The sequence below is a fragment of the Bison bison genome, unplaced genomic scaffold (genome assembly GCF_000754665.1).
Source record: "Bison bison bison isolate TAMUID 2011002044 unplaced genomic scaffold, Bison_UMD1.0 scf7180017864189, whole genome shotgun sequence".
Classification (NCBI taxonomy): domain Eukaryota; kingdom Metazoa; phylum Chordata; class Mammalia; order Artiodactyla; family Bovidae; genus Bison; species Bison bison.
Window position 1 is genome coordinate 2,624,641 of NW_011494761.1, and position 17,643 is coordinate 2,642,283.

Consider the following 17,643-nt stretch of genomic DNA (forward strand, 5'->3'; position numbering starts at 1 on the left):
ACTTGACTTCACATTCCAGGATGTCTGGCTCTAGGTGAGTGATCACACCATCGTGATTATCTGGGTCGTGAAGCTCTTTTTTGTACAGTTCTTCTGTGTATTCTTGCTACCTCTTCTTAATATCTTCTGCTTCTGTTAGGTCCATACCATTTCTGTCCTTTATCGAGCCTATCTTTGCATGAAAAGTTCCCTTGGTATCTCTAGTTTTCTTGAAGAGATCTCTAGTCTTTCCCATTCTGTTGTGTTCCTCTATTTCTTTGCATTGATCGCTGAGTTAGGTATCATCTAGTATTATGTGTGAAAAGTCAAGATTTATGCATCATGTTGACTGATACATACCATTTGTTGTGTTAAGAACCAACTCAGAATTCTAATATAGTTTTGTTTGTGGGGAGTTTTTGGTGAGTTTAAAGGTTTAATTAAAGTGTGTTTTCCTAACAAGGATAGATTTTTAGGCTTTTATTGAAAGCCAGTACATTATATTATCACTTGCTGTTTCTGACACCAAATGTGTGCTTTTTTCCACGCTAACAAATTCTCTGACGCTAACTAGGTGTCCAACAGTTCAGTTCAATTCTGACACTAACTCCTGGAGTTAGTGCAGACCTTACAGTTTAAGGGCTCAGTCCCATGACTGTCCCTGCTTAGTATACCCGTCACAAATCCTGAAAGTGAAGTCGCTCAGTCATGTCCAACTCTTTGCGATCCCATGGGCTGCAGCCTTCCAGGCTCCTTTGTCCATGGGATTTTCCAGGCAAGAGTACTAGAGTGGGTTGCCATCCCCTTCTCCAGAGGATCTTCTCAACCCAGGGATCGAACCCGGGTCTCCCGCATTGTAGGCAGACGCTTTACCATCTGAGCTACCAGGGAAGTCTGGAGCCACCTATACTTCTGACTGACCATCTTTAAAACTAGAAGTTCCCCATGTCCCCTGCTCAAGCTGATAATTTGCTAGAGTGATCAGAACTCAGGAAAATACTAATGTTTACTGTTTCAGTGTAGAGGATGTAACCCAAGACCAGATAAATGGAAAAGATGCCTAGGGCGAGGTTTCAGGGAGAGGGTATGGAGCTTCCCTGTCCTCTAAAGGCACATCACCCTCACAGCACTTTAATATTCACCAACTCAGAAGCCCTCCAGATCTCATTGTTCAAGAGGTTTTATAACCCATCTTCAGCTTCCTCTCTTCCCAGAAAGTCAGAGGATGGGACTGGAAGTTTCCACACTCTAATCACATGGTGTCTGGTCTTTCTGGTGACCGGTGCCGTCCTAAAGCTCTCTAGGGCCCCCACTTGGGTCATTCCATTACTGTAAACTCAGTCGTGGTCACAAGGGGCTAGCTAAAAAGAGCAAAAGACATTCCCATCACTCAGGAAGTTCCTAGGACTTCAGGAGCTCTGTTCTAGGAACTGCAGACAAAAGACCACATATAAATATATTTTTTAAATTGTATGACAGTTCTTATTATGCTTTAATATTAAGAAGCTTTTTGATTGTGGTTTTCATGCTATAATCTAATTGTTATATATTAGAAAAAATTTAATGAAAGAATAGAAAGTAAGTTTCCATTTTTAGCAAAGTTTTAAATTTATTGCTTTTTTTCTCCCCTCTCATAGGTCACTGATGAATTATTGGAAAAAATTGCATCAAGAAGTCAAAATATAATTGAAATCAACATTTCTGATTGTCGCAGTATGTCTGATACTGGCGTATGTGTTCTAGCATTTAAATGTCCTGGACTTCTTAGGTATACAGCTTACAGGTGTAAACAGCTTTCTGACACCTCTATTATTGCAGTTGCCTCTCACTGTCCTTTACTTCAGAAAGTTCATGTAGGCAACCAGGACAAACTGACTGATGAAGGACTCAAACAGGTAAATTTTAGAATCTATAAGATGGTTTTGCATGTATTAATGGGTTTTTTTGCAGCATCACTTTGAAAGATTTTTATGTTAAAAGTAATACTCAGAGAATGTCATTTTTTTATGTATTCATGAATATTTGGGTTCATGAACTAGAGTGCTGTGGCTGTAATGGACAAATTAACTTCTTTGGGTGTTTTAATAAGTGCTTGAACTTCTTTGACCAGCCATTTTATTTCTTTATTCTTTTGTTACTTAAATTTTGTACTAAATTTTGCTTTATGTAGGAGCTTCCCTGATAGCTCAGTTGTTAAAGAATCCACCTGCAATACAGGAGACCCTGGTTCAATTCCTGGGTCGGGAAGATCCTCTGGAGAAGGGATAACCTGTCCACTCCAGTATTCTTGGACTTCCCTTGTGGCTCAGCTGGTAAAGAATCCGCCTGCAACGCGGGAGACCTGGATTTGATCCCTGGGTTGGGAAGATCCCCTGGAGAAGGGAACAAGCTACCCACTCCAGTATTCTGGCCTGGAGAATTCCATGGACTGTATAGTCCATGGGGTCACTAAGAGTTGGACACAACTGAGCAACTTTCACTTGCTTTATGTAACAACAGTATGCAGTTTGGGTTAGCATGAGTTTTTAAAAATTAACTTTTAATTCCTCTTTTATGTTACTAGGTGAAATGCTTACATATTTTAAAATATCTTTTAAATGCAACTCTAAGTTGAGGAGTATAAAGTGAAGCAAAAGATGTTAACTACCTATATTAGGCACAGTAGTTGGGTTTAAATACAGTATCATGTATTTTCTGGTTGATGCACTTTCTTTGGAAATGGTGTTTAAAGTTTCTTGTCTCAGAGTGAATATTGAATGGATTCTATGTGCCAGTCCCTGAATTTGTGAATGTTTTGAATATTTAATAATAGTACCACTAATGTACTGGTCACTTTTTGTGTTTTTTATATTTAACCCTTGAAGTAACTTTGTGGGAGTTGTTGATATTGAACTTTTTGTTTAATTTTCATTTTATAAAGGAAGAGATTAAGTCTTAGAGAGATTAAGAAACTTGGCTAATGTTTGGCAGACAGTGGACCTGGGACTGGAGCCTGGGTTCCCTAAAGCCCTGCTGCCTTATTATCTTTCTGGTTCTCCTTGCCAATCGACTGTACTCTCCTCGACCTTGAATAAGGCAGCCTCTCCATGAAGGCAGAAGCTGTGCACATTCACCACTCTACACACAGTGCCCAGGCAAACATTTGTTGAAAAAAAAGAATTAATTATTAAGAATTCCATTTAAGAACTTTGTCAGAACAGTTTTTTAAATTCAGAATTGAGATGTAGTCCCAATACTTCCTAGTAAAAGCAGAATATCAGTGAAGTCCTAGATTTAAGTCTCATCTTAGATGAAACCAGAAATAACATGTATATGCCTAAATTTAGGCACTATATACGGATTAACTGAAAACTGAGCACTAGAAGGAATTTGGAAAGTCTGTCCTAAATGGTACTGGGTTTGTCAGTCCGATTTACGCAGTAAGAACACTTCAGTTCCCTGGTGGCTCAGACGGTAAGCGTCTGCCTACAATGCCAGAGACCCGAGTTCCAACCCTGGGTCGGGAAGATCCCTGGAGAAGGGAATGGCAACCCACTCTAGTATTCTTGCCCGGAAAATCCCATGGACAGAGGAGCCTGGTGGGCTACAGTCCACAGGGTCGCAAAGAGTCAGACACGACTGAGCGAATTCATTCATTTGTTCATTCATTTTGTCTGCAAAGACTAATTGTGTAATAACAGTTTCTGCTATTTACAGGATTACTCACTAGCAAAGCATTTTACACAGTTAAGTCTATTAAAATAATCTTTATGGTAAACTATAAATTTTATAGACATGATGTGATTTTTTTGTGATTAGAAATTTCTCAGCAGATTATACTTTGCAGTGAAACATTTTAAAAAGTCTATATATTTATTAAGAAATGGATTAAGTTTGTTATATATTTAAATCTGATGTAACACAAATAGATGCCAGCTGAGCAGAGTGCCATGGTACACACCTTATAGTAAAGTCATATTTATGGTTGAAATAGAGGGAAACTAAAGAGTTCTTTAAGGAGCAAGATTTAATATGCCACTTAAGTACTATGAATTTATCTAATATTTACAGCTTTGAGACTAATTATGTAAATGTTTCCTAGAATGTGACATGTTTTGAAACCTGTTAATTTATGACAGATTAGAAGTTTGCTTCAGATTTTTATGGTTTCTGAATTATGAATTAGTTATATATGAAGAAATAACCTGATAAAAGTAATAAAATAGTTTAAATCTTTTTCATCCTAATTAAAAAATTTTTATATATTTTTCTTTTTTAAAAAATTCATTTTTAGTATGCAGATAATTGCTTTATAGGGCTGCGTTAGTTTCTGCCGTACATCAATGTGAATCAGCCATGGGTATCCATATATGTCCCCCCCTTGAACCTCCCTCCCGCCTCCCACCCCATCCCCCCCCTCTGGGTTGTCACAGAGGGCTGGGCTGAGCTCCCTGCGTTACACAGCACCTTCCTGTTAGCAGTCTGTTTACACGTGATAAATGTATGCATTTCAGTACTGCTCTCTCGATTCTCTCACCCTCTCCTGCCCGCCCCCTGCGGCCCCCGCTGTGTATATGAATCTGTTCTCTTTCTGTTCATCCCAAGTAATTTTTCAAAGTAATCGCCTCTGAACCTCACTGCAATTCAGGGAGTAATCCTTTCCTGTGCTTAAGACTGTGCTGTGGCGGGGGTGTGTGTGTCCTCTTTTTGCCTCTTTGTTCTGATGGAATAGTGTTGTGGAGTAGAATAGTAGAGAATGGCTTTTCATGTATACATAAAATACAACTAAAGGTTTCATGAAATAATTTTCTATTCTATACTGTTATGTTAAATAAATATTGATCTTGATTAACTCAGTAAATTAATTTCTCATTGGTATTTGATAAGCTCTGCTGTGGAATGTATTACAGTTTTAGTGAATTAACAACTTAAAAATGTATAATAAAGTTTCAAAGGCCTAGGATGGAACTTTCATAATTGATGAATTTTCCTGGTATTTTTTTCTTTTCTACTCATAAACATAGCTATTAAATTGTTTATTCTACAGATCAAGTTAAAAGGTTTTAAGAATATTTTCCTGTTAGTAAAAACTGACAAATGTTTTAGAATGGTATACATGTATCTTATTGATAGTATCTTTAAAAATATATTTTTATCATAACTACTATAATTTTAGTTGACTTTAGCAAATACCATATGAATATGTTTTTTAAAAAAATTATTTTTAATTAGAGGATAATTGCTTTACAATATTATGTTAGTTTCTGCCACACATCAACATGTACATATGTCCCCTCAATCTTGAACCCGCCTCCCACCCCATCCCACGCCCGCGGGTTGTCTATGAAACACAGAGTTTGAGCTCCTTACATCATACAGCAGCCTCCACCGGCTGGCTGTCTCACACATGACAGTGTATGTGTCCCATCTTCTCCTTTAGGTCATCCCACCCGCCCCTCCCCCGCTGTGTCCACAAGTCTGCCTCCATCGCTGCCCTGCGACTAGGGTCAGCAGTGCATCTCTCTGGAGTCCATATGTATGTGTTAATCTGTGACATCTGCTTTTCTCTTTCTGACTTACTTCGCTCTGTATAATTGGCTCTAGGTTCATCTACATCATTGGAACTGACTCCAGTGTCGTGGCTGAGTACTCCTCCACCCTGTTTATGCACTCATCTGCTGACGGACATCTAGGTTGCTCCCATGTCCTAGCTGCTGTAAATAGCGCTGCAGTGAACACTGGGGTACATGTGTCTCTTTCAGTTATGGTTTCCTCAGGGTATGTGCCCAGCAGTGGGACGGTTGGGTTATATGGTAGTTTTATTCCTAGAGTTTTAAGGAATCTCCATACTCTTCTCCATCGATTTGCATTCCCACCAACAGTGCAAGAGCACACACCCTCTTTAGTATTTATTGTTTGTAGAATTTTTGATGATAGCCATTCTGACCTGTGTGAGGTGATACCTCATTGTAGTTTTGATTCACAGTTCTCTAATACTGAGTGATGTTGAGCATCTTTTCATGTGTTTATTAGCTATCTGTATGTCTTTGTATAATGTCTATTTAGGTTTTTTGCCCACTTTTTGATTGGGTTGTTTGTTTTTTCTAGTGCTGCCTGAGCTGCTTGTAAATTTTGGAGATTAACCCTTTGTCAGTTGTTTTGTTTGCTATTATTTTCTCCCATCCTGAGGGTTATTTTTCTGACTTGTTTATAGTTTCCTTTGCTTTGCAAAAGCTTTTAAGTTTAATTAGATCCTACTTGTTTATTTTTGTTTTTATTTCCATCAATAGGAGGTGGGTCATAGAGGATCTTGCTGTGGTTTATGTCAAGCAGTATACTCCCTATGTTTTCCTCTAAGAGCTTATAGTTTCTGAACTTACATTTAAGCCTTTAGTCCATTTTGAGTTTACTTTTGTGTATGGTGTTAGGAGTTGTTCTCGTTTCATTTTTTAGATGCAGTTGTCCAGTTTTCCCAGCCCTACTTATTGAAGAGGGTGTCTTTTGTCCTTTGTATATTCTTGCACTATGTATTCTTACTGTATTCTCCATTGTATATTCCTCCTTTGTCAAAGATAAGGTGCCCGTAGGGGTGTAGTTTATCTCTGGGCTTTCTGTCTTGTCCCATTGGTCTGCATTTCTGTTTTTGTGACAGTACCATACTGTCTAGATGACTGTATCTTTGAGGTATAGTCTGAAGTCGTGCTGTGTGATCAGTCTTGTCCAGCTCTTTGTGACCCCATGGACTGTAGCTCCCAGGCCCCTCTGTCCATGGAGTTTTCCAGGCAGGAATGCTGAAGTGGATTGCCATTTCCTTTTCCAGGAGATCTTCTGGACCCAGAGATCAAACCTGCGTCTTTTGCGTCTCCTACATTGGCAGGCAGGTTCTTTACCACTGAGCCACGTGGGCAGCCAAGGAAGTCAGGAAGATTAATTCCTCCAGCTCCTGTTTTCTTTCTCAAGATTGTTTTGGCTATTAAGGGTCTTTTGTGTTCTATACCAATTGTGAAATTATTTTTTTTTCTGGTCCTGTGAAAAAATACCATTGGTAGTTTGATAGGGATTGCCTTGGATCTGTAGGTTGCTTTGGGCACTGTAGTCATTTTCACAATATTGGTTCTTCCAGTCCAAGTAACTGTGTATTTCTCCATCTGTTTGAATGTATTTTTTGACTTCAGTTTATAAAAGCAGTTACGTAAATCATTTTAGTTTGGAGTTGTAATGGATCTAAAATTTAATACATTAAGTATTGCATTCACCTCACAGTGTTTCTTAAACTTTTGGAAAATACCTGATAGGCTGTTTTTGGCTGTATTCTCTGTTCTTTGTGAAATACCACCTTGAAATCCTGATATTCTTATTTCTATTAAAATTATCATTGCCATATTTCTGTTATTTATATGTATCTTGTAAAACTAAAATCACATATTTAGGGGGAAAAAGAGCTATTTAATTAAGAATAGTAGGCCATGTATGTTTTTCTAGTATTTTACTACCATCTAGCACATCACAGCAAACAAGAGACAGCAGAGTAGTGAAAGTATTCAAAGACATCTAAGAAATTGTATCCACTAAGTTAATAATTTATGTGACTGCTCGTATTTGATTACAACAGTTTAACCCCTCAATCCAGTTAATGGATCTCTGTAGAAATTCTGGAAATAGCCACTGAAGGCATCTCCTAGATTAAAATGTACAAAATAATAGATGTTGCATTAGTAAATTTGGGTCTTGCTCTATTATGGGATTTTAGGCCTTTAAAAATAAATATGTAAAGTAAGATCAGCAGAATGATGGAGTGGACAGCTCCCAAACCCCATTCCTCCACAGAAACATTTGAAAACAAACAGAAATCATTAGAACCAACTTTGCCAGAACTCAGAAAAATAGTGTTTGACAGCAGAGTGAATGCTGGGGCAGGGGAAAGGCAGTTTAAAAACAGTGATAGAGCTTTGTGACACTTTACCTGTCTGTGCCTCCTACCTTCCCCAGCTTGGCAGCAACACTGAAGAAGCAGCGTGTGCTCCCAGTGTATGTCCCTGCTTCCAGAGGGAGGAGAGCAGACTTTATTCCCAGTTTACTGGGTTTGTGTATTCTAACCTGCTTGGGAGCTTCTTAAAGGACTCATGTACGATGCTCATATTTATTTCACCTAATTCAAAATACATTCAGAGTGGATATTGTAAGCAAATACAAAAATCTGCAGTTGGGGCAAAAGATTATGGCTGAATCATGCACTGGATCACACAAGGCCTGAGGGGAAAAAGCCAGGGAGAGAATTTCTTTGGAAAGTTAGGATAATCAGCTTTCTTTATGGTCCAGCTCTCACATCCATACATGACTTCTGGAAAAACCATAGTTTTGATTATATGGACCTTTGTTGGCAAAGTGATATCTCTGCTTTGTAATAAGCCGTCTAGGTCTGTCATAGCTTTCCTTCCAAGGAGCAGGCATCTTTTAATTTCATGACTGCAGAACTTACTTTGATTATAATTGGATTAAGTTCTCTAATTAAAGGGCAAAGATTGGCAGAATAAAAAAAAATCAGCCATGCATATAAAGTCTAAAAAAACATTCCTTTTAGATATTGACACAATGAGGTTGAAAGTTAATACAAATGGAAAGAATTATTCCACTCAAATTCTAATAACCAAGGAAAGCTGTAGTGCTCCTCAACTTATGGTGTTTTGCCTTAATAATTTTTTGACTTTATGATGGTGTGAAAGCCATATGCATTCAATAGGTGCTGTACTTCAGATTTTGAATTTTCATCTTTTCCTGGGCTGGCAGTATGTGATGCAACACTCAGGTTTCTGGATGGTGACAGTGGGCTGTGGTTCCCAGTCAGGCACACAGTCACGAGGGTAAACAGCTGTCACAGTGACAGCCATTCTGTACCCATACTGCGGTTCTCTCTTTCACTTTTGTTGAAATTATACAAGGTACTCAACACTTTATTATAAAGTAGGCTTCATGTTGGGTGGTTTTGCCCAACTATAGGCTAATATAAGGTTCTGAGCCTGTTTATGGTAGCCTAGGCTCTCCTGTGGTGTTCAGTAAATTAGGTGTATTAATGCATTTTTGACTTATGATATTTTCAACTTACAGGTTTATCAGGAATTAAGTCTGTTGTAAATTGAGAAGGATCTGTATTATTATGAAAAAAAATTTTAAGTAAAAAGGTTACTGGAAGCAATGAAGGTCATTATAGATTGATAAAAATTTCAATTCATCAGGAAGATGCAGCAGTTACAAGCATATGACCCAAACAACTCAGCTCCTAAATATATAAAGGAAAAATGCTCTTAAATATATAAAGACTTAAAGGGAGGAAGAGACAGTTACACATTAATAGTTGGAGATTTTAATACCCTACTTTCACTAATGGAGAGAACAATGAGAAAAAGATCAACAGTAAACCAGAGGGCTTGCACAGTGCTGTAAACCAGTCACAGTAAGTGTCTGCTGACAGATGCATACAGTAGACTGCACTTAGCAACAAAAGCGAGAAGGCGATGGCACCCACTCCAGTGCTCTTGCCTGGCAAATCCCATGGACAGGGGGACCTGGTGGGCTGCAGTCCACGGGGTCGCTAAGAGTTGGACACGACTGAGCGAGTTCACTTTCACTTTTCACTTTCATGCATTGGAGAAGGAAATGGCAGCCCACTCCAGTGTTCTTGCCTGGAGAATCCCAGGGATGGGGGAGCCTGGTGGGCTGCCGTCTATGGGGTCCCACAGAGTCGGACACGACTGAAGCGACTTAGCAGCAGCAGCAGCAGCAGCAACAAAAGAGTGTGCGTGAAATAGTCTCAAAGTTAGACCGTATTTCCAATCACAAACAACTTTTAATAAATTTGGGAAGATTGAAGCCAAACAAGAATCTTTTTTGACCATAATGACGTGAATCTAAGAATCAATAACATAAAACTGGTAAGGTAAATAATATTCTCTTACACAACCAATGGGACAATGAAGAAATCACAAGGAAAATTAGAAAATATATTGAATGAAAATGAAAATACAATATACCAAAATTATGACAACAAAAATAGTGTTCAGAAGGAAATTTATAGTGTAAAAGTTTATGTTTACAAAAGAAGAAAAATCTGAAATAAGTAACTTAATTGCATGCCTGGAGGACTTAATTGGACACCTGGCAGGCTTGCTCAGTTGCTGAGTTGTGTCCAGCCCTTTGCCACCCTATGGACTCCCACTGGGCTCCTCTGTCCATCCCGGGAAGGATACTGAAGTGTGTAATTTAATACCTGGAGGCACTTGCAAAAGAAGACGAAACTAAATCCAAAGCTAACAGAAGGAAGGAAATGATGACCAGAGCACAGAAAAATGAGCTAGAAAGCAGACAAGTTATGGAGAAAATCAATGCAACCAAAACTGGTATCTTTGAAAATACCAGCAAAAATGACAAACCTTTAACTAGATTGACTTAAGTAAAAAAGAAGACTCAACTTACTAAATGGGAAATTTAAGAGCAGACATTACCACTAACTATAGAAATAAAAAGGATTATATAAGAAAATTATGAACAACTATATACAACAAAAACTGGATAGCCTAGATGAAATGGGTAAATTCCTAGAAATGTACAAGCTACAAAACTGATGCAGAGATAAGTAGAAAATCTGAATGCAGATTTGTAACAAGTAAGGAGATTGAATCAGTAGTAAAAATCCTTTCAACAAAGCAAAGTCTGGAATTTGGTCTAACGGGTAAGGAAGAAATAATACCAATCTGTCTCTCAAACTCTTTCAAAATATTTAAAATAAAGCAACTCTTGGTAATTCCTGTGAGGCCAGCATTACCCTGATTCTGAAGCCAGGGAAAGACACTGCAAGCAAAGACAACTGTAGACTAATGTGTTTAATGGCTATAGATGCAGAAATCTTCAACAAAATACAGCAAAGAGCATTCAACAGCATGTTAAAAGGATTATATACTATGACCAAGTATAATTTATCCCATGAATGGAAGGATGACTCAACATACAAAAATCAGTCAGTGTAATGTACTGCGTTACCAGAATGAAGGAAGAAGCACCCATATGATCATCTTAATTGGCTCAGAAAATGCATTTGGTGGTCAAGCTCCTTTCCTTGATAAAGCACACAATGGAATAGGAATAGAAAGGTAGAATAGAAAGGAATAGAAAGGTATCATGTTTCTCAACATGATAAAGGCTGTATGTGACTAACGTGCAGCTGATATACTCAATGGTGAATAGCTGAACAGTTTTCCCCTAAGATCAGGAACAGAAACAGTGTTGCGTGTGCTGTGGAAGAATTTGGTGGTTCATCAAAAGATTAAACATAGAACTATCATATGACCCAGTAATTCTTCCGTAAATATATAACCCAGATGATTGGAAACAGTGACTCAAATAGATCTTTGTTTACTTGTTTTCATTTATCATTATTCTTAACAGCCAGAGGATAGGAACAACCCAAGTGCCCATTGAGATGAATGAGTGAATGAAATGTATGTATACGTGATGAAATACTATTAGGCCTTATAATGGAATGAAATGCTGTACCTGTTACCATGTGAGTGAATTTTGAAAACACATTCCAAGTTAAATAGGCCGGACACAAAGAAAAAATACTGTAAGGTTCTACTTACGTAAATTCCCTGTTAGTCGCTTCAGTCACGTCTGACTGTGCGACCCTGTGTAGCCTGCCAGGCTCCTCTGTCCTTGGGATTCTCCAGACCAGAGTACTGAAGTGGGTTGCCATGCCCTCCTCCATGGGATCTTCCCAACCCAGGGATTGAACCTGGGTCTCCTGGGTCTCGGGCATTGCAGGCATATTCTTTACTGCTGAGCCAACAGGGAAGCCCTATAAATTACCTACTAGAGGCAAATACATAGAGACAGATGTAGGTAGAGTGTTTCATGGGGTAGGAGAAGTGGAGAATGGGTACTCAGTTGGCTTCAGTCGTGTCCGACTCTTTGCGACCCCGTGAATGGTAGCCCACCAGTCTCCTCTGTCCATGGGATTCTCCAGGCAAGGATACTGGAGTGGGTTGCCATGTCCTCCTCCAGGGGATCTTCCTGACCCAGGAATCAAACCTGCATCTCCTGCATTGCAGGTGGATTCTTTACCACTGAGCCACTGGGGAAGCCCAGGGAATGGGTACTTATTGCTTAATGGGTAGGGAGTTTCTATTTGAGGTGATGAAAAAGTTTTGGAAATAGTGGGGATGGTTGCACAACACTATGGAAATAAGGTCACTGAATTGTATACCTAAATGTGGTTAAAATAGCTATTTTTATGTTACATATATTTTACCACAATAAAGGAAAAAAGAAACATTACTTGTTTTTAGATGCTGAATTTCTATGAGATAAAGGAAACTCTCAGTCTCATCTAATCTATCTTTACATGTTGTAGTGATAGTTAAATAAAGAGCAGGTATGTAACCTTTATGGAGAAGGCGATGGCACCCCACTCCAGTACTCTTGTCTGGAAAATCCATGGACGGAGGAGCCTAGAAGGCTGCAGTCCATGGGGTTGCTAGGAGTTGGACACAACTAACTTCACTTTCACTTTTCACTTTCATGCATTGGAGAAGGAAATGGCAACCCCCTTCAGTGTTCTTGCCTGGAGAATCCCAGGGACGGGGGAGCCTGGTGGGCTGCTGTCTATGGGGTTGCACAGAGTCGGACACGACTGAAGTGACATAGCAGCAGCAGATGTAACCTTTATGTTGCTGTTCAGTGACTCAGTTGTGTCCAACTCTTTGTGACCCCATGGACTGCGGCACTCCAGCCCTCCCTGTCCTTTAGCATCTCCCGGGGTTTGCTCTGAATCACGTCCAGTGAGTTGGTGATGCCATCCAACCATCTCATCCTTTGTCGCTCCCTTCTCTTGCCCTCAGTGTTTCCAGCATCAGGGTCTTTTCCATTGCGTTGGCCCTTCGCATCCGGTGGTCAGCATATTGGAGCTTCAGCTTCAGCATCAGTCCTTCCAATGAATATTCAAGATCGATTTATCTTAGGATTCACAAGTTTGATATCCTGGTAGTCCAAGGACCTCTCAAGAATCTTCTCGAGCGCAACAGTTCAAAGCATCAGTTCTTCGGCGCTCTGCCATGTGTTAGCCACTGTTCATATATTCTGACTGTATATTCATACATTTAATTTCTCTCTTGATTCACTGCCATTCTGTGAGGTTGGTATTGTTTCATTTTTATAGATGAGTAAGTTGTTACAGAGAGACTATCAGTAATTTATCTGAGATAAAGTAGTAAGTGATAGGGCTGGCATTCATATCCAGAGGTGCCTTGAGTTCATACTCAACCCATCTAGCTCATTTCCTCCCCTCTGCACATGGCATCCTTGTATGCCTGCTTAATCGTGTCTGACTCTTTGTGACCTCATGGACTGTAGCCTGCCAGACTCCTCTCTCCATAAGTTTTCCAGGCAAGAATACTGGAATGGGTTGCCATTTCTTTCTCCAGGGGATCTACCTGACTCAGGAATGGTACCTGTGTCTCCTGCATTGGCAGGCGGATTCTTTACCAACCGGTGCCACCTGGGAAGTCATAACACTCATTTTTTATCCCTGTAATGATAATTGTTACTTACAATGAGGCTGAGAAAGTAGAGATCTTGAAAAGCATTCTTTATCAAAATGTTTTATAGTTAAGTAGTTTAAGAGTGTTTTAAGCCGTCTGTCTCTAAATTAGCATCACAATTGACAATGGGAAGTAAATGTATTTTAGGTGCTTTTTATATGTGACAGGCATTGTATTTTGTGCTTTCATATTTTGTTATCCACTTTAAGCTTCACAGTAGCCCTGAAGTATTTCAGGATGAAAAATTGAATCTTTTGAAATTTAAGTAACTTACCCACGTTCACATAGTTGGGAAGTTATGGAGCCAATATTCTCTTTCTGTTTTGCTTGATTTCTGAATCTTGTCATTTGAGACCATATTCTAGGATTTTAAGCTGAGATGTACAATTCAATGACTATAGAAAATATTTTCCATCTGTAACTGGGAGTACTGAGGCTTCATATAATTCAAGAAGGCCTCTTCATGGGAATTTATCTTTATAGTACTTATAAAAACTTCTGTTCTCATGAATCCTAGTGAATAGTGTTCTAATAGCTTCCTTCTATACCCATTGATAGTAATTATAATGTATAAAATGTTTACTTAGTACTTTTATATGCTTTTCAGTGTGCCAGTAAGCATTTCTGATTGTTATTTTTAAAAAAATCTCCACAACCCAGTGAGGTACAGGTGTGCATTGTTAAAATTCAGTGTAAGTCTTCTCACCTAATGGGCCTGAGAATGGAAGTTGGTCAGTTAACTGAAATTCAGTTAAATGATAGAATCACAAAATCAATATGTATGATAAACATTTTAATTAAAAGTGTTATATAATTGTAGATTCATTTAGTGAATCTTTTGATATAGAGTCAAGGCCTTTTTCTTGAATTAGAGATAGAGTTTTACTTTATTTTACTTATATAGATTTACCGATGGCTCAGCGGTAAAGAATTTGCCTGCAATGCTGGGGACACAGGTTTGATTCCTGGGTCAGGAAGATCCCCTGGAGGAGGAAATGGCAGCCCACTCCAATATTCTTGCCTGGAGAATCTCATGGATGGAGGAGGCTGGTGGGCTGCAGTCCATCGGATCGCAAAGAGTCGGACGTGACTGAGCATGTGATGGATGGATAGATTTTATTTAAAGTATAACAATGATGTGGCACTGCTGATTTTCAGTTTTTATTAAAAATTGAAGTGGGACAGGAATATGGGTGCAGCTTCTTTGAAATTGTGATTTTCCCAATATTTTATAATTTTATAGTGTCCTACTGAAAACTAATTTATTGGCATGTTTTTATGGCTTGTTCTCATTGAATGTAGAACATTCAACCAACTTGTTATAGCATGAGCTTTCTTTTTCTTTCTCATTTAAGTCAGTTTATTTAATATCTAATGTAATTATGTTAAAATAATTATAATTAGAAAAACAGGTTTGGAAAGAAACATCATTTCCTGTTGACTTATTTATTTATTTTTTTAATCTCAAGTTTTCCTGGCATTTGTTTTTTCAATGTGGTGGTGGTGTTTTTTTTTTTTACTGTGGTAGAATCTTCTTAATATTTACTATTTTGGCAAGTTTTCATTTTAACAGCTTTTAAGTGTGCGATTCAGTGGCATTACGTATGTTCACCATGTTGTGTGACCATCGTGGGCTCTATTCTGATTTCTGATTAGTGACTTTCAGGACCTATTCTAGCTACCTCATGTAGGTGGACTCGTCCCTCCTAATTCTTCTGCGTCTGGCTTATCACTTGCATAATGTTTTCAGTGTTTCATAAAGTCAAACAACATAAATCTAGGAAAAAGATTCAAATTTGAGTCCTTAAAGTGGGTCAGATGAGTGGCAGTTTGAAAAATTTGCTTTGCTTTCTTTCATATCTCGTTGTTTGTGTTCCTCTACTACCAATGAAACTACTGAATCAAATTATGACATTGTTATTTTTATGATTTCACAGACATGAGTATTTAGTGTAGTTGGGTGAAGTTACTATAAGATATGGATTAGGTTTTTTCACTGCTTTCTTGCATATGTATAATAGTGACAGTGGTGATATATCAGGAATGGAAAGAAGGAACAAATTTCCTCTTCTATTGAAGGCATACCTCATGTTTTAAAAATATGTTTTTACTACTGGTTTTGAAAAACTTTCCTGTGACCTTGGAAAACCTAATCTTACTTCTATCCCAGTGGTTCTGTGTTGTGGTTTCAGTTATCTAGATTCTTTGTCGAATTATACTCTTCCTAAGGTGTTTGTTTTGTTGTTATCTATAAAAATAACCCAGTAACAGCAAATAGCTTGTTAAAACATATTTTCTTCTGTAAATTCTTAAGGGTAGTGTGCAAAATTTTAATTAAATTTTGAGATTCAGGGAAAATCATCTCCAAGTATTTTATTTTTTATTTATTTAGTTTTCATCTCCAAGTATTTTAGAGAAAATTTTGAAAAATACCTTTGGAGTTCTAGGGGCTTCCCTGGTGGCTCAGATGGTAAAGAATCTGCCTGCAATTCAGGAGACCTGGGTTCGATCCCTGAGTTGAAAAGACCCCCTGGAGAAAGTAATGGCTTCCCTCTCCAGTATTCCTGTCTGGAGAATTCCATGGACCGAGGAGCCCTGTGGTCTATATCCATGGGATCACAAAGAGTTGGACATGACTGAGTCACTAACACTCAAGGTTCTGGAGCAAAACTGTAAATAATCTTAAAGGAAAAGAATCTTAAATGACTGTTATAAAGAGGAAAAGAATAAGGATAATCCTTTTTATATTAATTTAGTCTATAGTTCTAATTGCTGTCATGTGCTAATATGAACTATGGATTAATAGGTGGCTTCATTTAAGTGATAATACCCTTTGTATTAAATGCTTTCCTTCAGAGTTGACTGATGGGTACCCTTGACACATTAGAGTTAGAGGAGAGTTTCTATTACTGTTCATTCAACATGCACCTTTCCTAGGGAACCAGATATTGGACTTGACTTGATAGAGATTCATAGCCTCCTAAATGACATCCTGGGTTCTGTGTCTTAGGTGCCTAAGACCATTTACTGGAAGAATGAGAGTTCGGGTTGTGCCTGGCATGTCAGGTGCAAATAGCATTGAAGGGCAGGCTGGGTGTGAATGTGTGTGTGTGTGTGTGTTTATATCTGGGCTCTTTGTTCTGCCCCGTTGGTCTGTGCCTGTTTCTGTGCCAGTATCATACTGTTTTGATTACTGTAGCTTTCTAGTATAGCTTGAAATCAAGCATGTGATGCTTCCAGCTTTTTTATTTTTCCTAAGGATTGCTTTATTTGAAGTCTTTTGTGGTTTCATATAAACTTTATGATGATTTGTTTTAGTTCTGTGAAAAATGCCATTGGTATTTTGATAGCTATTGCACTGAATATGTAGACTGCTTTGGTTAGTATGGTCATTTTAACAATATTCTTCTAGTCCACGTGAATGGTTTATCTTTCCATTTATTTGTGTCATCTTCAGTTTCTTTCATCATTGTTTTATAGTTTTCAGAGTACAGATCTTTTACCTTCTTGATTAAATTTATTCCTGGAACTTTAGAACATTCATCTGGGGGAACGTGACTAGTACAGATAGACAGCAATCTGGATGCGGTCTTCCCTAGTATTTTCAATGAGGTTGTCTAAAATAGAACATCAGTTTCTTCAGTGAGACTAAATGATGGTGATTGTCCCTCGAGACGCTCTTCCCTAGTAAGTTATTAGGGTCCTGTGCTGCTCATATCTGTTGAGACCATTACCATGGTTCTTATGTATGTATGCCTGCCCATGTGGCTGTTTGCTCTATGGAAAGTCACAGTCACTTGTTTGTAGATAAAGGCATCAGAGCTACTTGCTAAGGTCAAAACACCATGTAATTGGTTTAAACATCTCTTCCAGACTGCAGCAGTATTCAGTTCAGTTCAGTCGCTCAGTTGTGTCCAACTCTTTGCGACCCCCCCATGAACCGCAGCACACCAGGCCTCCCTGTCCATCACCAACTCTCGGAGATTACCCAAATTCATGTTCATCGCATCAGTGATGCCATCCAGCCATCTCATCCTCTGTCGTCCCCTTCTCCTCCTGCCCCCAATCCCTCCCAGCATCAGGGTCTTTTCCAATG

The 17,643-nt window shown here is 38.6% G+C and overlaps 1 protein-coding gene across 1 annotated transcript in view; it reads left to right on the forward strand.

The window, feature by feature from the left end:
* FBXL17 (F-box and leucine-rich repeat protein 17) overlaps positions 1 to 17,643 on the forward strand; it is a gene marked incomplete at its 5' end in the record, with an annotated part of 389,687 nt that overhangs the window by 16,652 nt on the left and 355,392 nt on the right. Inside the window, one exon of the mRNA XM_010843793.1 lies at positions 1,617 to 1,874. Within this exon, the coding sequence (XP_010842095.1) occupies positions 1,617 to 1,874 (258 nt within the window). The remainder of the gene's footprint in view (positions 1 to 1,616; positions 1,875 to 17,643) is intronic.